Source organism: Aquarana catesbeiana, linkage group LG04 (assembly GCF_042186555.1).
Source record: "Aquarana catesbeiana isolate 2022-GZ linkage group LG04, ASM4218655v1, whole genome shotgun sequence".
NCBI lineage: Eukaryota > Metazoa > Chordata > Amphibia > Anura > Ranidae > Aquarana > Aquarana catesbeiana.
Window position 1 is genome coordinate 222288067 of NC_133327.1, and position 22238 is coordinate 222310304.

Consider the following 22238-nt stretch of genomic DNA (forward strand, 5'->3'; position numbering starts at 1 on the left):
AACCTTTACAACCCCTTTTATTGCCATCCGGTTATCCAGCCAGACCCATCCTAAGGTGGATCCACTGCATTAAGAAGCAATGGAGCCACTCTTGGACAACAGCAATATCAACCTGTGGAAAGGATAAAGTTAGATGCACTAGCAAAGTTAGATAACCTTGACTGTAAAAATGAAAGCCAAAAACTAGCTAAGACTTTTCCAGCAGTTACAGCAACATTTTTTCCCCTTTGGGAATGGAGGTGTTACGTAAATAAAAAAAGGTTACCATTGTAAGCACCCCTCTCAGTCACCATATTTAAGGATGGGTAAACTACAATATATCATATTTTTGCTTTTGGGTTTAGATACATTTTAATGTTGATGCATTTAATACTGTTTCTGTGAAAGCTGGACTGTGCCTTTTAAACAAGCACAGGAATAAAGAGCATACTTGAAATTTTACATGGTTTGTGTTGCATCCTTATTCCAGGTCTGTGTCTTATAAAATATTAAACCAGTGGGTACAGCATAACAGCCAGCCATAGTTAGATAGCTGATAAAGATGATAAAAATGGATGTCCATCAAGTTCAGTCTTTCAGAACAACTGCATTTCTGCAGTTTTGTTTCAGAGGACGGCAAAACAAAACTCGCCGCACAACTGTTGCCAATTTAAAAATAATAAAGAAACTCCTTGTGCCGCCTAAGAGCTGTCAACATAATTCCCTGGATAAAATATTGCTTCCTTAGCCTAAAGTGATTGTGGCTTTAGATAGTATTAGAAAATCATTCAATTCTTTTATTTTTCTTTCCATTTTCCTAGTAAGCCAACATTTCTTATCAGAAGGATGCCAACAATGCATGCCATGACAGGTTCACCTTAAACAAGGTCCAAATATTGGGAGAACATGATGCAAATTATACTTTTTTTATCCTCTGAGGGAATTTTTTCTCTGTTCTGTGTTTTAGACTTAGCACAAACTCTTCTGACTTCTAGGCATGTACGGCCCATCTCATGAGTGTGTACTGTCCAGCATTATAACTGGTACTTTGCAATTACCTTAATTGGGAAATGTAATTATGTTGCTATTGATGTACCTTGTAAAACTTCAGGAATGTGTCTAGAATCAGAAAATATTAAACCAGTTTCTGAGGCTAATAGATTCTGGATGTTATTGCTTCTGTATAGACATTAGCTAATCCTTAATAGATATGTATACATTTATAAAACTGTAGGGGTATAACATAGTTATAGGAATTTGTATAATTAGGTAGGCATTATGCACATTTCAACAGTTTACATTTTACTTCTTGCTATTTAAGCTTATGTTTCTGATAGCTACTTCCTCCCAAGATGACCAGCGTCAGGAATATCTGATCACTGTTTCCCATTTATAGTAAGCTGATATACTAGCCCTCACACTTTTCGGGATTCTATTTGGAACAATGTTGATTGATTTATGTCACTGTTTCTTAACTTATGTAGGTAACAATTCAGATTTTCCACACTTTTACGAGGGAGCACAGCTGTATAAATTAGTAATCATTTAACAATGTGATATTACATGAGAAATGGTGAAATCATTAGCGTGACGTTAGTTCTCTGATATAAGTGCTCTCTAAAATGGAACTATAAATTTTACTCTCTGGCATAACTACTTACCAGGTCCTTGTTCAGCTTGCAATCCTTGTGGTTATGTTTTGTGTCTGGAGAATAAAGCTCAGGGCTCTGCTTTGTCACTGTAGAGGAGGGCTGATGATGCAGTTCTGTAGAATTACAGAACAATTAAACACATTTTAAAATTCCTTGGGTGACTGTAAATTGGAACAAGGTGGGAGTTAAAAAACGTAGCGTTGTGCTAGTTTGCCTACCGTGTGATACATATTAAAGGGCCTTTTATTCTTTGCTGTCTTTAAGTGAGTGAATGGCAGGTTGTTGAAGTGCTGAAGACAATTTAAAAAATGTTTAAAGCTGACTTTTCATAAAGAAGAAAGATAATGCTATGTTATGTATACCCCCAAGAACAAGTTACTTAAGTTTAGGGAGGTGCAGTCTACTTTCTCCACTGCAGGTGGCACTCAACTGCAGTTGAAAGGGAAGTTGAGTGGAACTTGGTTCCTCTTTGGTTTCCTGGTTCACTGGGGGAGCTATATGATTGGATGTTTATGTGATTCTGGCAGCCATTTTGGCTCAGGCAGGGACAGTATTAGCATCAGGGAGAGTGTGCAGATGAGTAGGGAAAGGGCAGGGACACACAATCCTTCTCAGAAGCCTCCTTGTTTGGGCTTGGACCGGCCAGGCCGCATTCCATCCCTCAAGACAGATGCTGTCGGTGCATCCGAGACATACTGTTACATTCTTCACATGCACTGTTTACAGTCATGACAGGCTGCATGTGTTTTTTTTTTACAGGTAATTTTTCCAATTTTTTGCTGGCTGCGATTGATTTTTTACACAGCCTGTCCCTGTCCACATGGGCTGCAGATATTGCAGGCTGCATTTGTTTTTTGAAAGGAAAATTGCAATTTTCAGGAGATGTCACCACTATAATATAATTTTTTTAATAAAACAGCCTCTCTGATTCCACATCCACAACCACATCCTTCATGGAAGCCTCCCCGGTTGGGCTTGGACCGGCCAGGCCGCATTCCATACCTTGAGATAGATGCTGTCGGTGCACCCGAGACCTACAGTTATACTCTTTGCTGCAACATTCCTTGAGTGTGCCTGGTTGGGTTGTCTTGTGTGCTTTGCTAAACTTTTACGTCAATACAGTACAGTTTCTGCAACTGGACTCCAAGAGGGTTTTTTTTAACCATTTCAGCCCAGGAAGGATTTACCCCCTTAATGACCAGGACATTTTTTGCGATACGGCACTGCATCGCTTTAACTGACAATTGCGCGGTCGGGCGACGCTGTACCCAAAAAAGAATTATGTCCTTTTTTTCCAACAAATAGAGCTTTCCTTTGGTGGTATTTTATCACCTCTGCAGTTTTTATTTTTTGCGCTATAAACAAAAAAAATTTCCCCAGGGTATAAGGTAAGTGACTTTTTCTTTTCTTTTTTCATAGTTTTTTTGGTATTATTTTCTCCATGGGGCAGATCTACAACATAGCAGAACTTTGCATTTTAAAGGAAGACCTACTTTAAATATATTAATATTTATAAGACAAGGTCTGAGCACATGAGCTTGCTTAAAATTTATGATATTTACTCAAGTCATCAAAATGGTGAGCTTAGGTAATTCTAGGGCACTGGCTCTAATTTTTAGAGATATTTAAATGACTGACTTGATACCAGTAGACTGGCATAAAACAAATGTGGTACATGTATTTAAAAAGGGATTATGGTTTTCACCTTGTCATAAACCTGGGAAAGTCAAACCGAGCCACATGTCAAAAAGACCAGTTTGTCCAGTGATTTAGGCAGCTGAAATGGTATGCAAATCTCAACTGGGGAAGAGGATTGGGTTCAAGGCGAACCCAACCCATTTGTGGTTTTGCAGAAATTGCAAATGAATACAGTTGTTCCTTGCCATAACACCCAACTGCCAATAATGTGATTCCTGGCCTTTAAAGTTAGGTCAGGTGAGGATGCCCAATAACAGGGGCTTTGTTATGTGCCAACTCCCTCACTATAGAAGCCTTGACGCTTAGTGGATGTCCTTTAGGTGGCAAAATATTGTGCATCTTGGGGAATTTGGGGATTCGGGGATGGGGGGTAGGGGGGCTTTTACAGTCTAATGCTGCTGATGTGTGTAGTGAAGCCTCTCCACATGCATTGTTTACAGTCATGACAGTCTGCATGTGTTTTTTTACAGATTATATTTCCAATTTTTTTCTGGCTGCAATTGATTTTTTACACTGCAGACATTGTAGGCTGAATCAGTTTTTTTAAAGGAAAATTGCAGTTCTCAGCGCACTTTCCAGGAGATGTCATCACTATAATATACTTTTTAGATAAAGCAGCCTTGCTGATTCTTCACTGACCTATGTAAATCAATAAACCTTTAGCAAGTCTTTTGTAAACCTCACAGTTTAGGAGAAAAGCCTGAGCCTGCCGCTCCCACCCCCTTATCAGCTCAGCTTGGGGGGGAGCTGCTGACTGACAGTCACCAGTCCTCTGCTCACGGATCTGTGAGAACCAAGCGATCGGTGGTGTTTGGTTGCTCGGTTCTCAGTGTTAGTGGTGCCAGGGGACAGATGCAGCATCGGACCAATACTGCATCCCCTTAAATAAGTATGGAAATTCTGGAAAAAAAAAAAACATAATCTCTTTTAAAAGCACCTTACCTGCTCCTTACAGTCCAAAATAGCAAGTGGCTGTAAGTAGGGGTGCTTACACTGAACCTAGTGCTTATTTATATAGTCTGAAAATTGCAGGTATAGAGGTCTGTGACTGGCCTGTCAATTAAGTTATGCTATCTCAGGAAGTAGTTCAGACCAGGAGTCTGATGCCTAGTACGCATGGGCTGAATGCCGGACAGCATCGGCCAGTTCAATAAAAACCAGCCTACATGCAGCCCGTGTGCACGGCAGCCTGTCCGACAGAAGGGGCATGAGAGAAAAAGATCTGCCGATCGGCATTCGCTCAACGCTGTCAACCAGTGGCTGAGAGCGCTGACCGGCATGTTCTGGCTGGCCCCCCTGTCAGAACCCAATAGCTTAGAGGGGGAGATTAATGTACTAACATCGCATAGTTAGTACAGCGGCTCCTCCTGAGTTGTCAGTCCATCCCGGGTCCATCCACTCACACAAGCAGGGACATAAAAAATTACAGTGGGAAGAGACAAGACCGTTGGCCAGGGGAATACACAGCACAGTAGTCTCAGGTCTTACAAAACAGATGTAACAGGGAATGAAGCATGAGATTCGAATAATGCACACTGATTTTCTGGGGAAATAATTAGAGTACACATTGCATAAAGGTATAAAAGCACCAGCAATGACAGGGAATACAATTTCTGCCCGGAATTCATCTTTAATCACTTTGTCAGACGTTCATCTAGTGGAAGTCACTCAACATAAACAATGAGGTTGTCAACTGAAGAATTTAGCATTTGCTGGAACTGAAGAAGGGGCTTGGAGAAACTACAAAAGTCTTCAACATTACAGAATAAGTCTAGTTGACTGTAACTAACTATTACTAGCTATTCTATGCTCTGGATAAATGAGAATCTTCACAGACCCTTTGCGATTAGTTCTTTGTAGCATCACTCAAGCACATCAACACCTGTGATCCACGTGTAAAGTTATTACAATGTTGCAGATTCATGTTTACATAAAGGGTTACTCACACCTGAATAAATTTGAAGCATGCTTAGGGAACATTATCGCTATAAATTCAGTCTGCACTTATCACACAATGTGCTGCTAATTCCATACACATTTGTGCAGTTCTTGTATTGTGAACAAGTATCCACTTATGTATAGTGAACAAGAACATGCAAAGATTAATCAGAGAGAAGTATTTCCTTTGGTCAGTGTCCAGATTGGTAGCACATAGACGGTAAACACCTATCATGGTTCTGAAGCAGCTCTGGCTGTAATGCCTGCAGCACCTTCAATGCATTTTGAAAGAATGATCTTTCTTTCTCTGGGAATACTGAAAATACTCAGAGCAGTACTTTTTACACAATCTTCTTACTTGCCACTATATGCCAAATTTACCAAATTTGGTGTTGCGAGTTAAAGACTCACAATGCATCTTTTGTGGGAGTCAAAGTTTTTTTCAAGGATTCCTCTTTTTTGATTTAAGGCAATTCATCCTCTTTATTTGTCCTGTTTACCATTATCATTAAAAGTGAAAGTAAAAGAAAACTCCAAATTTTGGGTTGTCTCCAGAAGAAAAGTAATAGAGGAGAAATCGTTTAATTGGGACACTAGTTCTGGTAACCTGGGGGTCCCCATAAGATTGCCTTAATTTGCAGGGATTTTCTCTCAGTTCCTGTTTTGGCTATGGGCAGGAAGGGAAGGTTTATCTCCCTAATGGGACAAAGAGGGCAAAAATAAATCTTACAGGGGTTATAACCCTCCCTTACTTTATCCAAAAATGTAAAAAAAAGTTTTGCCTATAGTTCTACTTTAACTCTTATGTTGGTTCTGAATTAAACAGTATTCTCTCCATATTATTTGAAATAAGGCCTCCAGAGCTCATGTAGTTAAATATTCCTGCATCAAAGTACACCAGAGGTAGATCAGGGAGCCACGTCTACACCAAATCACTTAATTCTACATACTATTCTTGTTCACTCTGTATTTCATAAAATATCTTATTTCTTAGCTCACGGATTTCATGTTTCAGATAACTACTGACAGCTTCATTGCATTTATCTCACTCTTCTATTGTTCTGCTTTCCAGTTGACCTTTTTGAGTCCATTACCTGTCTTCTTGCCGATAAATCATCCACAATTGGATTTTTATTGATCCACTTTACAATATTCTTTTTTAATTCAGCATTGAAAAAAAATACTTTGAATTGATGGTTTCAATTAAACAAATCTCTTCATTAATCTGCTTTACAACTCTGTTGTTTATGTTAATTATTATCTCCTGTTCTTTTTCACTGGTTTACTCTGCAGTTATCTTCCTAGACTATTTAAAGTCATTGAGCAGAGAGCTGTTTCTCACTGACAACCTTTACGGCCTTTAGAAGGTCATCAGCCACACTTATGCATTCATTATCACACCTAAGAATTCTCAATTCGTTAATCTTTGTTGTTAAAATTTTTGATCTGCTTTCTGTTGCAGACTTCAAGCTAAATTTAAGCCCATGAATTGCTTTCGCGGATAGCTCTCTTTCTATCTTCATATCAAGAGCAACTTATGAAAATGCATTAATAGCATTCTCAACATTAGTTGCCTATTCTCATTCTTCAGCTTCTTATTCTCATTCAAACTCCTCTGGCCACTTTTCAAGCTATTTAATTCAGGAAAGAATCTTACTGCTTGAAAATAGCTCCTTCTATGGATTCCCTGCTGATCAGATACATTCCGTTCAGGGATATATTGGTTAAACACAGGTAAGGACTTTGGTTTATGGGTTTGATGTCTCTACAGGTCTGACGGGCCATGAAAAGTGGCTTTTTGCATGGGTTGTAAAAACTTTTGGAGCCATTTGGAGAGCTCAGCAGTTTGCATCTATCAGTAAAACACTTTTTGCTGCTTTTTTTCTCCGACATCAACATCAAGCAAAACCTGGACAATACAGGCGGTCCCTGGGTTACAAACATCCGACTTACAAACGACTCTTACTTGCAAACAGAGGGAGACAACAGGAGGTGAGAGGACATTTACGCCTAGGAAGGGAAATTCCCTTCTGTAAGAGTTATCATGGGAAAAAGCTTTATCACCAATCTTTGTTTTCACAACAACCCAAAATTTTCAAAATCCAATTGTCATAGGGACAGAAAATGAGGTGAAATCTTCTGAACAGGGGCACAGACAGCAAAACAAATGTTACAGGTGTGTTAAACCTTCCCTATGCTATCCAAAAAACATAAAAATTAATTTTTGGGCTGGAGCTACACTTAAAAAATGTACCTGTTCTGACTTACAAACAAATTCAACTTAAGAACAAATCTACAGACCTTATGTTGTTTGTAACCCGGGGACTGCCGGTAATAGTTTTATTTATGCAGACCTTTTTTGACACACAGAAATGTATTTGTCAGTTATCATCCTGGATACTGATCTTGATATGGATACTGTTCCATATCAAAAAAAATTTGAAGCAGAAGCCCAAAACTCTAAATTTGTGTGTCACACAGAGAAGTTGCAAATGTTCTGGTGTCAGGGCTGGCTCAGCCCTTCCTTTTCTGAGCTGGCCGCTCAGCTGTCGGCTAATTGCCAGCTCTCATCTCTATCCACAGTTAACCAGCTGTTGTGGATCTGCTCGTCAGTCCCGCCTACTTAAAGATCTCCAGCTCACTTCATTCCTGCCTTCGCCTTGGTCACATCACAAGAAACCATCTCCTGTGTTCCTGTTTAACCACTAAGCCACCGCCCACCGTCATATGACGGCGGGACGAGGCTTCTATTGTTCTGGGAGGACGTCATATGACGTCCTCGCCCTCCCGAGCCACTAGGGGGCGCGTGTGCGCCGCCGGCGGCGCGCGCCCGCTGCGTCGCTCGGGACCCGGTGCACGTGCCCGGCGGCCGCGATGTCTGCCGGGCACCCGCGATTGCCAGGTAACAGAGCAGGAGCGTGGATCTGTGCATGTAAACACAGATCCACGTCCTGTCAGAGAGGAGAGGAGACCGATGGCGTGTCCCTTGTACATAGGGACAGCGATCGGTCACCTCCCCCAGTCAGTCCCCTCCCCCCACAGTTAGAATCACCTCCTTAGGTCATACATTAACCCCTCGAGCGCCCCCTAGTGTTAACCCCTTCCCTGTCAGTCACATTTACACAGTAATCAATGCAATTTTATAGCATTGATCGTGTATAAATGTGAATGGTCCCAAAAATGTGTCAAAAGTGTCCGATGTGTCCGCCGCAATATCGCAGTCACAATAAAAATTGCAGATTGCCGCCATTACTAGTAAAAAATAAATAAATAATAAAAATGCTATAAATCTATCCCCTATTTTGTAGATGCTATAACTTTTGCGCAAACCAATCAATATACGCTTATCGCAATTTTTTTTTACCAAAAATATGTAGAAGAATACATATCGTCCTAAACTGAGGAAAAAATTTGTTAAAAAAAAAAAAAAAAAATTGGATATTTATTATAGCAAAAAGTAAAAAATATTGTGTTTTTTCAAAATTGTCCCTCTTCTTTTGTTTATAGCGCAATAAATAAAAACCGCAAAGGTGATCAAATACCACCAAAAGAAAGCTCTATTTGTGGGGAAAAAAATGATAAAAATGTAATTAGGGTGCAGTGTAACATGACCGCGCAATTGTCATTCAAAGTGCGACAGCGCTGAAAACTGAAAAATGGCTTGGGCAGGAAGGGGGTGTAAGTGCCCTGTATTGAGGTGGTTAAAGAATGACATCCCTTGTGGCTCCTTATCCTGCTTGCTGTTCCTCTACTTGGATCCCTGACTTCTGTCCTGGCTAATTACCCAATCTGGTTACTGAACTCTGGCTTGGCTGATTACCCGATCTGGTTACTGAACTCTGGCTTGGCTGACTACCCGATCCGGTTACTGAACTCTGGCTATGCTTTGACTACGCTTACTCTTTTTACCTTTTTATTTTTATTAATAAACAAGTGTGATTTTACTGTACTTCTGTCCCAGTCTGGTTCATGGTTTCTGACAGTAGGCGAAGGCCATGAATTCAGAAGATACAGTCAATCCACTTGTTGGTAATATTTTTTCCCAGATTGGATCAGTTTGCCATATCTTTACAAACGCTCCTGATTTGCATGGCTACCTGGAATCCCCCACAGTGGCTGCTCCAGTACAACCGGAGTTGCAGGCTGTCCCTGCTGCTCCGCCAGTCTCTGTGCAGGCACCCGCTGTCCACCTTGAACCGGAAGCGGAGACAGCATGGAGCTGACTACTTCCTGGTTTTCTTGAATGTACAGCTATTCAGCACAACATGACACCAGAACTTTTCCCAGCTCCTCGGATCGTGCGAAACAGAGTAGAACTGCCAGGACTACATACTTATAATGAGCATGACTCCCACTTATATCTTGGATTCAACCATCTGGCTGTATTGAGATGATGATTACCGTTGCTGGGATTGAGGAGTTTTGTGCCTGCCATTGAGACCCCAGGCTGGGTTAAAAGCCACTTGCGCTCCTGGGTCCCCTGTCATAAGGGACCATATCGTTCTGCTAAGCGGCAGTGTGTATGTAGGTGGAGGCATCTTTCTTACTCTCTGCACGGTTTCTGTGGTGTTTTGGATTTTTTCACCATGATCAAGTTTTCCACATATTGTGTATGGACTAATTTTGGATCTTTTTTCTTTTTCTGTTTTTTTTTCCCATCAGATATCACATGCTATATGGACTCACTTTTTTGTTTTGTTTTTTTTTGCCAATCAGGATTCACTTGTCTATTATTACATTTTGTCACTAATGTTTTTTATTAATCACTTTCTTGTCATACCTTTTGCCATCACTGTATTTCCTTGAGATTGGGTTTCACCAACCCATCCATATATATACTCAGTGTTTTTGCATTTTTATTGTTTTATATATATATATATATATATATAATATATATATATATATATATATATATATATATATATATATATATATATTTTTTTTTTTTTTTTTCAATTTTTTTATATATATATATTTTGTGCTCACATTTACACAGTATTTGCATTGGGTTTCATCTGCCCTTTTATTCTTATTTTGCATTCACCGTTCGCTATTTGTAAACGCATTGGCCCAATTCCAATGGTTTGTTTTTTTAATATCAATCCTTAGTGCAGCTTCATCTTGTTTTATTTCTGTTTTGGCGTCATATAACACCTTGAGTTGCAGCTTGGTCCTTTTTAGATAATAGCGCAGTTTTCTTTTTTAACACTTCGTGATATCTTTGCTTTTTGAGAGAGCCTTGGCCTGGGCTAACCCTCTGTGGGAGATGCAAAAACCTGCTGTCTTGAGTTACCCAGAGTTTGTGGCCTCCTTTAAAGGGGTATTTGATGTTCCTGCATGCTCCGCTTCTGCTGCCAAGTGCCTCATGTCCATCAAACAGAGTACGAGAACTGTTGCCGACTACGCCATTGAGTTCCGTACTCTGACAGCAGAGGTTGCTTGGAACAATGAGGCCCTCGTGGCTGCTTTTTCTCATGGTCTCTCGGATTCCATCAAGGATGAGATAGCCCGAGATATACCCACTGAGCTGGAGAGCTTAATCTCGTTTGCCATCCTCATTGACTCCAGACTCAGAGAAAGAATTTCTTTTAAGGAGCGCTTGCGGAAGCCTCCTGTACGTTTGCCTCAGAGCTTTGCAGTCCCACCCATGCCTCCCTCACCTCCCATGCCTCCTGGTACCGAGTCAGTCAGTGAAGTCGGCACTTGGGCTTCACGGGTCTCTCTGCGGATGAGAGAGCCTTTAGGAGGAGGGAGAGATTGTGCCTTTATTGTGGCCAGGCAGGACACTTTTTGAAGTCTTGTCCTACCCATACTGGAAACACACGAACCTTGAGGTCCTGTCATGGACAGACCTTAGCTGGTGTTGTGTCGTCCCCAGTTATCCAGAAGGATAAGCCCCTGGTTTTGGTCACCCTTTCTTGGGCTAAGTCGTCTATCGAGATACAGGCTCTAATCAACTCAGGGGCTGCAGACCTGTTCATTGATGCTGCCTTTGTATCAAAGCCCTTGATTTCACTGCAGCTGTGTGACACTTCACTTGCCATTGAGGCTCTTGATGGGAGACCTCTACAGCCTGCCCATGTGACTCATGAGACGGTTCCGTTGTCCATGGCCATAGGGGCTCTTCACCATGAGATAATCCAATTCCAAGTGATTTCCTCTCCTAAGTTTTTGCTGGTTATTGGTTATCCTTGGTTACAGAGGTACAACCCCTCTTTTGATTGGCTCCATGCTGAGTTCTCTCCTCTTCACCACAATGCAGTGAAACATGCTTCCGGAAGGTAGCCAAGGTCCTGTGTACCTCTTCACCCTCCTCCCTGTCAGAGGAGTACCATGATTTTAACGATGTCTTTGACAAAGGTCAAGCCGGTAGTTTGCCTCCACACTGGCCGTATGATTGCGCAATTGACCTTCAACCTTGTGCAACTCCCCCTCGTGGCCGGGTTTACCCTTTGTCGGTCTTGGAGGATAAAGCCATGGAGGAGTATGTTGCAGACGCACTTTCTCTGGGTTTCATCGGCAAATCCTCATCTCCTGCTGGTGCTGGTTTCTTCTTTGTGAAGAAGAGGAGCGGTGAACTGAGACCTTGTATTGATTATAGGGGTCTCAATCGTTTCACGATTAAGAATGCCTACCCGATCCCATTGATTACAGAGTTATTTGACCGCCTCAAGAGAGCAACGGTTTTCACTAAGCTTGATTTGAGAGGGGTGTCACGGAACGTTGCACACTCCGCTTGAGTGCTTCTGTCAGTCTACCACTTCCTCCCAGTCTGAATATAGATATCAGATATTCCAACCGCTCACAAGCACAAAACAAGGCGAGACTTGCTTAGCTGCTAACATGGACTCATTTATTAGAACCAAAATTACAAGTCTTTATATACCGTTAAAGAGGAGGTTCCCCCCTCCTGCTCATATTACTCTAACAATACAACTGTAATCTAATTAACATGAGCTAGTTTACTAAAATCATTTACCCAGACTAGGTGATTCAGAGACATGACCTTTGGGTTTAAGACTTTACGCCTCCTAGCTCACTGACTATTTAATACACATTACCATAAACATCAACAAAGGGTTAATTAGAACAAACAACAATGTGCGGAATACTCTTAGAAACTGTGGTAAGCCAGACTAGACTCATTTACATTAAACACATTATAGCAGACATCAGACAGGTGAGTGGAGTTGATGATATTAGCATCTCTTCACAGTATGAGTCCCAACAGTATGAATCAGTCACCATTTATAATATGGAATATACAGGGTTCCCAGAGTCTGTGTGTCTTGGAGGGACATGGACCTGAATCCAAAGTAACACCACCTCCAGGATCCCAGGCATACAGCTCACAAAGAGCACCGTTCCCCCAAATGCCAGGGCCCATAATCGGTGGGCAAGAGGCTGGCATTCAGTCCCCTCCAAAAGCCTCTGTCCCGGGTGAGTCTGTCAGAAGGGGCTTACAATCTCGTGAGAGTTAAGGAGGGTGACGAGTGGAAAACTGCATTTAATACCAGAACAGGCCATTATGAGTATCTCGTAATACCTTTTGGCCTTTGTAACACCCTGGGGGTTTTCCAGGAATTTATTAACGTTGCCTTACGAGATTTGTTGCAGTTATGTGTGGTGGTTTATCTCGATGATATCCTCATTTTCCAAGTCCCTGGAGAGCCACCACACAGATGTCTGTCATGTGCTTCAGAAATTAATAGAGAACAATCTCTATTGTAAACTGGAGAAGTGGGAGTTCCATGAGGAACAGGTTAAATTCCTGGGCTATCTCATGGTGAAGAGCTAATTGCCAGCTCTCATCTCTCTCCCCAGTTAACCAGCTGTTGTGGATCTGCTCGTCAGTCCCGCCTACTTAAAGATCTCCAGCTCACTTCATTCCTGCCTTCGCCTTGGTCACATCACAAGAAACCATCTCCTGCGTTCCTGTTTAAAGACTGGCTGACATCTCTTCTGGCTCCTTATCCTGCTTGCTGTTCCCCTGCTTGGATCCCTGACATCTGGCCGGGCTGATTACCCGATCGGGTTACTGAACTCTGGCTTGGCTGATTAACTGATCTGGTTACTGAACTCTGGCTTGGCTGACTACCCAATCCGGTTACTGAACTCTGGCTATGCTTTGACTGCGCTTACTCATTTTACCTTTTTATTTTTATTAATAAACAAGTGTGATTTTACTGTACTTCTGTCTCGGTCTGGTTTATGGTTTCTGACATCTGGTAGTTCAACAGTTGATCTGTTTAAAATGTATGACTTTCCTTAGTCAATGTTCTGTACGTTATAGCACAATGTTCATCTTTAACCACATGCTGCAACCTACATTTATACTAACATTTGTCTTCTGATATCATTTCACCTCAAACCTTGTGAAGATTTGCATTTCTAAACAATGGGCTCATGAAATGGGAAACTGTGGCAAAAGATTTACTGATTGTCAAAAACTCAGATTCTGTTAAATGACTGTCCCCAATACATCACATCATCTTCCACATGGCATACATACATATCCTCTATTTTGTTGTACAAGAAATCTCCCTCCATGTCTAAAATATTCATGGCACCAGACACATGAGAGCAGAAGTCACGTTCCCACAACTGCCCCCCACTCACTCAAATCTTTTCTTAATGGTTTGTTTCTTGTAGTAAAGCCCCAGACTGTGCTTTTTGTGTCTAGAAAAGTTGCCCTAGAATTGCCATTTAAAATTGTCCTGCTGCTGCCCCTGTGGTCTCTTAATCCTTGTAGTGATTTTTTAAAGTAAAGTGTGGACTAAAATTGCTGTTTAAAATTGTCCTGTTGATGAACAATGTACACTGTTCCGTCCTATGTGGTATCTTAATTCTTGTTGTAAAACCCCTACAGGATCATTTCTTTTTAAGCAGGGCAAAAGGGGCAGCTGCCCTGGGCCCTATCATTGTTGTGGGGCCCAAAGCAGCTGCCTCATACTTGCCAACTATCCCAATTTAAATTCCCTTATCCCTTGAAGTTTTAGTCCCGTACTGTGTTCCAATATCTCAGTGTAAAGTTCTGTTGCTGCTGCCCAGCTCTGCCCTTTTTCCATGTACAGATGATTCACCTGCAGACCCTGTGTTTACTTGTAAATAACCTGCATTGATATGTAAATAGCGGCTGCAATAATATGTAAAAAGTCACGGACTGCGGCATTGATATGTAAATAGAGGTGGCATTCATATGTATATCATGTCCCCCTGAGGTCATATTTACCATCACTTCTGCTGAATGCTGCCCACTGGGGAGGTAAAGGAGTCCTGCCTACAACTATAGTCATTAAGCCTAACATCAGCCTGTTCAGCAAAGGTAAGCAAATTGGAGGTAGAACCCTTCTTCAAAATAACCAGGTGCCACAGCACACTGAATTTTGGTGCATGCCAATACGCACATCTCAGCTGATGCATGAGGGTATCATTACCAAATTAATGGCACTGCTGTGTATCTGCTAAAGGGCAGCATGTTTCTGTGGTGTCAGGAAAGTGATTTTGCATCTGTTCCCAAAACACACACAAATGTGAACACAGGCTAAATGTCTCAGTTACATTGGTGGTCAGTGTATACCTTCTCATATTGGGGCTTGCTGTACAATCCTTTCATTCACACTAGTGACCAGTGTGAAGGTCCCCCTTACATTGGTGGTCAGTGTATATCCCTCTTTACATTGGTGGTTACTGTGAATGCTCCTATTACATTAGTGGTCAGTGTAAATCCCCATTACATTGGTGACCAGTGTAGAAACTCCTCTTTATATTGGTAATTGTTACAAAAATCCAAACTTGCATTTTTGGTCAGATTTGAATCCTCCCTTACATTGGTGGTCCATGTAGAAGCCCCCTTTAAATTAGTGGTGAGTGTAAATCCCCCTTACATTGGTGGCCAGTGTATAAATCCCCCTTTATTGGCTGTTGATGTAAAATCCCCCATTACATTGGTTGTCAGTGTAAATTCTTCATAACATTGGTGATCAGTGTACATTTCCCTTTACATTGGTGGTAAGTGCAGAATTGTCCTTATACTGTTGGTCAGTGTAAATCCCCCTTTACATTGTTGGTCAGTGTAAATTCCCCCTAACATTGGTGGTCGGTGTAGAAGTGTCACCTTACATTGGTGGTCATTGTAAATTCCCCATTACATTGGTAGAATCCTCCACTATATACTTGCCATAGATCTCCAGCTTTGCTCTACAAGATTCAGAATTTGGCACAGTATATTGTGAGTATTGGTGTGCGAGTACAAATCTCCTCATCAATGGTTGTCAGTGCAAATTCCCCCTTACATGGAGGTCATTGTATATTCCCTCTTACACTGGTAGTTGGTGTAAATGCTCTAATTACATTGGTGTCAGTGTAGAAATCCCTCTTTCCTATTGATGGGTGGCGTAAAATCCCCCATTACATGGTGGTCCGTGCAAATTCCCCCTCACATTGATGGTCTGTGTAAACTCCCCCTCACATTGGTGGTCATTGTAAATTCCCCATTACATTGGTAGAATCCTCCACTATATACTTGCCAAAGATCTCCAGCTTTGCTCTACAAAATTCAGAATTTGGCACAGTGTATTGCTTCCTAATTAATCCTATCCCCCCAGTAACCATTGTTACTGATGCCATCAACCCCCCAGCATTGCCACTGATCATAACCCCCCCCCCTACTCCAGCATTGCCACTGATCCCAGGTGTCCTAGGAGTTTTCGGTCTATTGATGGGTCCCCTCACCACCCCAGTCCATGGTGTGCAGGCAGTGAGGAGATGATGTGCTGTAACCTTTTACAAAAAAATCAGTGAGCAGTAATGCTGTGCACTAACCCCTTGCAACCAACCATTAAGTGGTAGGAATATGCAGTAACCTCTAGGAACCATATAGTGAGTAGTATTGATGTACAGTAAGCTCTAGCAACCAATCAACAAGCAGAAGCCATGTGCTGTAACCTCTAGAAAATAAACAGTGAGCCATAATGTGTGCTGTAACCTCTAGCAGCCAGTCAGTGAGCGGTAATAATACACTGTAACCTCTGGCAACCAATCGCAATTGCTGCCTGATCTGATTCAGTAAACCGATTTTAAGTCTAGCTGCTATTTATTGTATGTCTCAAAGCATGTGGAGAGCGAAATTGCATGGAAGAGGGGGCCCAAAAAATGTTTGCCCGAGGTCCAGTCAATATTAAAGACGGTCCTGACCCCTACGAATGCTGTTTTGGCTGTAGTAAATTTGAGCCTAATATTTTCTTTATGCTAACCTATTTCTTTTTTAGATTATAACTTTTACCATTGAGTGATTAGATTACATGAGGCAGTTGCTGACAGTCTGTTCAAGAGCTGCCTTTTTGTTGCAGCAACTGCATTGTTTGAAAGTCAAAAATCCCTCCTGTTGCGGTGAAGGCCCTCTCTGACAGGACACGTTCAAGGCAGGTAGTACCTCAAGCGCATATTGAGCCACCTCCAGCCAGCTGTCACTCAGTAGGCCATGAATATGATTACTTGTAAGCATTTTAGTTACAGCTTTGCTGTCCCTGCCCACTGCGTTTTGTTTAACCAAGACAGGGACAGCCTCACGAGGAAAAAAAATAAAGAAGCAGATGTGGCTGGAAAAAATTGCTTGTTTTTATAAAGGTAGTACATAGCTCTCTCTATTCTGCTCATGTCTTCATGAAAGCAGGGAAGGCCTTAGAAGTAAAAAATAAATAAAATATAACTAGAAGTTTAAAAAAATGTAAATTTACACATGTGAAATATTTGCATATACCTGCCACAAACGCAACATGTATAACCTTCAGTCTTTAATAGTAATACCCTCCTCCAGACAGCCTCCCTGATGTGTTTTCCCAGCATAGAAAGATTTAAAGGAAGTATTCTACACTTATCATTTTGCTGCTGCCTGTCTTTCCTCCTAGCGGTATCATTTACCCTCAAAAGGGTGCATTAGCAGTCCAAAAACTTAAAAAATAAATGCTTCTTGTGGAGGAGAAATGTATGCTTTTTGCTACTGGCTTGTCTCATTGATGTACTGCTCCCATTGAGCTCTGTGGTGCATAGCCATGTGTTTTCCCATTTATGTAGTACCCAAATGGCTGGTACTTTTCTACAGCTGATACACTGCAGGCAGAAGCTGCAAACCAAACTGTGAAGCTTTCTCAGTTTGATACCTATTCAAGGGCAAGCATACTGTCCTGACACTAGCCAATGTCTACCAAACACATTCCTGAAGTCTTTTTATAAAATATTTTGGGAACAAATGGGGATATAGGAAGCATTTCAGGAAATGTGGAGTTATGGTTTTAAAGGGTCTTTGTAAACTGTTTCCCCCAACACTTAAAAGCACAGGTGCATGCACACCTGCAAGAAGACCCCTAAACATCGGCAAGTTCCATGTGAAATAAAAAATGATGTGTATTACTTATATTTAACTGATAACTACTTCCTGGCCTATAGAGGGACTGGTGACTTAGCCAGGGCCCCACAGCTGCACCTTGTGACCGGGGCCTTCTAAGCAACTCTTGTCGGTAAAACTGCAAGATCTGTGTAAAAAAAATAGGCTTTTCCCAATACCGAGATCTTGCAGATTGCATGAAATCTTTCTAGCTCTTGAGAAAAAACACATTCATTCTCTTATTTCTCTACACGGATCTTGTTTTGCTGTCATCAGTGGTTTGGAAAGTTCAAGAAGTTCTGAAGGAGGTGAAAGAAATGCATTAGGATATGGCTACATACATAAAAAGGTAGCATGTAATAATCATTAATAGAATGTTGTTTGAATTTGCTCTCACAGGAAAAGTTCACAAACTTTACTATAAAACTATATTCTTAAGCCTTGTACACATGATCGAACTTTCGATGACAGGCTTTTGGCAGTAAATCTGACCGCGTGTATGCTCCATTGGACAATTGTTGTCGGACTTTCCGCCACCAAATGTTGGCTAGCAGGTTTTCAAATTTTCCGGACAAATGTGTGTTGTCGGATTTTCTGAGCGTGTGTACACAAGTCCGTCGGACAAAAGTCTAAAGTACAAACACGCATGCTCGGAAGCAAGGACGAGCTGGAAGCGGTCGCTCTTGTAAACTAGCGTTCGTAATGGAGAATTAACATTCGTGATGTGGCAAATTATGAAATCTCGAAATGCAGCGCACATTCGCTTTTTCTTTAATGGGATAATAATGAATCTGCTTTGTTGGTGATACTGATGGAGTTGTTTCAAACTAATTTTCAATGGCTTTTTTTCTACTGATAAAGAATAATATTATTATGCTTTTTTAAATTTTATTGGGGCAAGTTACCACAACACCATTGTCCCGTAGTTTTTAAGATCAAAGATACAACTATGTTGGTGTCGCTTGTCAATTTTACATTGTATTTTTTAAAATGTAACTGCCAACTCCCAAATTGTCATTTGAAGTAAAACACATAGCCAAGTATTATTCTCTACAATTTTTTTATTGTGCATTAAAAAAATAAAACAAATTAGACATGCTATCTGCCAATAGAACTTAACCAAAAAGTGCATTCTATGCATACAAAAATATAGAAAATATGCCAAATCAAATCATTATTCAACCAAAAAATAATGCCAAAGCAATAATTCCAAGGCCAATAATAAAAAACACGTTATCTACTCCGATTCGCAACATGTTTGGTTGACGAACGGCCGTTCAGAAATGAACTTAAAAGCACGAAATGAAAAGCGCAAACTGAAAAGCGCTAAATGAAAAACGTGAAAAGAAAAGTGCAAACCAACACTCACCAAAGTTCTACTGACACGAAATTAGCAGAAGGAGCCCAAAGAGTGGCGCTAAAGAGCTGAAAAACCATGTAGTACGTCTCTACATTCGTAATTGTTGGCCAAAAATTGTGTGGCCGTGTGTATGCAAGACAAGTTTGGGCCAACGCATTTTGGACAAAATTCCACGGTTTTGTTGCCCAACAATCCGAACGTGTGTATGAGCCTTTATACTAAAGGCAGAATACCTGTCAGGGTTTTTATTGCTACATTGCCCCCATTAAGGAGATTCACCCTCTCTATTTATCCTGTTTACTGTTATCATCAAAAGTGAAAGTAAAAGAAATCCTACATTTTTGGTTGTCCACAAAACCGTAAGAGGGGGAATCTTCCAATGGAGACTCTAGTTCTGGTGACCTTTGGGTCCCTAATATATTCCCTTAATTTGCAGGCATTTCCTCTCCTTTTCTGTTTTGGCTATGGGACAGGGATTGAAGGTAAATCTCTACTGGTACACAGATGGCAAAAAAAAAAACCTGACATGGGTTATAACCCTCTCTTACTCTATCCTAAAAAGAAACAGTTTTGCTAATAGTTCTACTTTAAGCCAAGCTAAATGTAAAATAAAAAAAAATAAAAAAAATTACATGTCCAAAATATATAATGCCAGAAAGCAGTGTCATCGATACTGTCCTGAATATTGTACTGTTCCATAACACTACATAAAGCTAAAAGGGTAACTCCACTTTGGGGGGAAAAAATAGCAAATAAAGACAAAATAATGTAGTGTATACAATTGTGACACAGGTCATATTGTAATGAAAAGCTTTTAAAAATGACCTTACATTTTCAATCTGCAGCTCTGTAATTTTCTGTGACATGCAATGCAACATGGCTACCTGGAGGAGTTCTATACACAGAATGTATACAGATACGGGTGGCACAGTGGTGTAGTGGTAGCACTCTCGCCTAGCAGTAAGAAGGGTCACTGGTTCGAATCCCAACCACGATACTACCTGCTTGGAGTTTGCATGTTCTCCCTGTGCCTGCGTGGGTTTCCTCCGGGTACTCCGGTTTCCTCCCACACTCCAAAGACATGCTGGTAGGTTAATTGGATCCTGTCTAAATTGTCCATAGTATGTATGAATGTGAGTTGGGGACCTTAGATTGTAAGCTCCTTGAGGGTAGGGACTGATGTGAATTTACAATGTATATGTAAAGCGCTGTGTAAATTGACGGCGCTATAAAGGTACCTGAAATAAATAAATAAATACCCCTCAGAAACATCATTTCCTGCTTGTGTGATTTTACTCACTGAATCTCCCAGAAGTCTGCACTAAGATACATTTTTGGTGAGACACTTCCAATAGGAAATCACATCTAAAGGGATACAGACACATCAATATTCCTCATTAGCACCCTGCAGGTGCTACAGCTGATTGATAATTATGATAGATTCAATTATATAGATTCACTTTCCCACATGGACACAGACAAACACACATGGATTTAGAATAACAAAAGGTAGGAATCTGCAACAAAGTATGTTAAAATCTTTGCAATGTACACAGATCACCCAGAGGGGAATGTTTTTTTCTCAAAAAAAGTGGAGTTACTCTTTAAAGGCATTCTCCATAGCATGTAACTGGGACTCCTATGCTTTTATTCTGGAGAGCTAGTGGCTCTGTTGTCTGTTTAGAGTATTGACCACTGTAACTAAAACCCTTTTTCTTTAGGATGGAGTAGAGAAGAGTTAGAACCTCCGACTCTTGATTGCATAATGCACAACAAAATAACATACCAAAACAATTGGAGGAAACAATTGAAAATAATGCAACTAAAGTGATTGTAAATTGTTGTTTTTTTTCTCCTTTAAAAATAAGCATGTTATACTGTACCTGCTCTGTTGCAGTGGATTTGCACAGATCCTCCTCTTCTCGCTTCCCTCTTCTGTGATCCTGGCCCCTCCCTCCTGTTGAGTGCCTCTACAGCAAGCAGCTTGCTATGGGGGCACTCAAGTTGAGTCACAGCTCCCTATGTCCATTCAGACATGGAGCCCCGCCCTGGCCCCGCCCCCTCCCCTGATTGGCTAGCTGACTTTGATTGACAGCAGCGCTGGCCAATGGCGCCGCTGCTGTGTCTCAGTCAATCAAAAGAAAGAATCTTGGACGGCTGAGACACTCGTGGATATTGCTGGACAGAGAGGGACCTCAGGTAAGTATTAGAGGGGCTGAGGGGGGCTGCTGCACACAGAAGGCTTTTTATCCTAATGCTTAGAATGCATTAAGATAAAAAAACCTTCTGACTTCACAATCACTTTAAGGCCATACAATGAAAGGCATGTATTAGGCAAGTCAACAAAACCCAACAAATGGGTTATTTATTATCTTTTATCTTTTTTATCCATCTTTAAAAGTTGTTACTTTTTACTGTAACATGCTACTCAACATGCAGAAAAGTATACGCTTTTATTAACTCTAAGCTTCTAAAGTCATTTTCTTTTATAGGCTTTTTCTGTTGGCATCCTTGCTGTTTTATCATATCAGGAATGGACACAAAGATCACTGGTAAGATAACAAAATATTATGTCGATTTCATATTTCTCGCCAGATTTATACTATTTTCTCCCATAGGCCAGCTAACCTGTGCAATCCACCCCCCTCCCCCACACTGGAGGGGGTTAAAGGGAGTTCAAAAGGAATCTGATGTAGGCTGAGGGCTATTGGAGCAGACTGGTGAGTATTTGACAAGGGGGCTGTGGAAAGGGATACGAGCAGGAGGACAGTGCAGGGGGCTCCTAACTTCCTGTACACCCACCCTCTGCCACACTGAAATCACAAGTAGTGTTATCAGCTCTGCCCAGTTCTGTACTGTAGATTACAGAACACCTGAAATCACCTCCTATGTTATGGAGTGATAAGAGAGGGAGGTGTTCTGTAGTTTTAGGACTACGCAACCTAGGCTGGGATTACTGCAACTTCATGGATACAGTACAGCGACAGAGCACTCTCATTCTAGTTCAGGAATTTTGTTACTGGCAAAATCAGCAAAAAATCATAAAAGTGAATATCCAAGCAAGAGCTTAGGGAAATCTAGATACTTAGCTTAGTCAGGGATTAACTCACTTGTAGTTCTGGAAGGAATCTACTGTTAAAGTTGAGTTTCGCCAAAAAAAAAAAAAAAAAAAAAAAAGGAAAAGTCAGCAGCTACAAATACTGCAGCTGCTGACTTTTCAAATAAG

The 22238-nt window shown here is 41.1% G+C and overlaps 1 protein-coding gene and 2 pseudogenes across 1 annotated transcript in view; 1 reads left to right on the top strand and 2 right to left on the bottom strand.

Annotated features, from left to right (window-relative positions):
* TMEM212 (transmembrane protein 212) overlaps positions 1-22238 on the top strand; it is a 63484-nt gene that overhangs the window by 22505 nt on the left and 18741 nt on the right. Inside the window, exon 2 of the mRNA XM_073626228.1 lies at positions 21505-21564. Within this exon, the coding sequence (XP_073482329.1) occupies positions 21505-21564 (60 nt within the window). The remainder of the gene's footprint in view (positions 1-21504; positions 21565-22238) is intronic.
* On the bottom strand, positions 6070-6549 carry LOC141140466 (serine/threonine-protein kinase 31-like; annotated as a pseudogene).
* On the bottom strand, positions 6584-9855 carry LOC141140477 (uncharacterized; annotated as a pseudogene).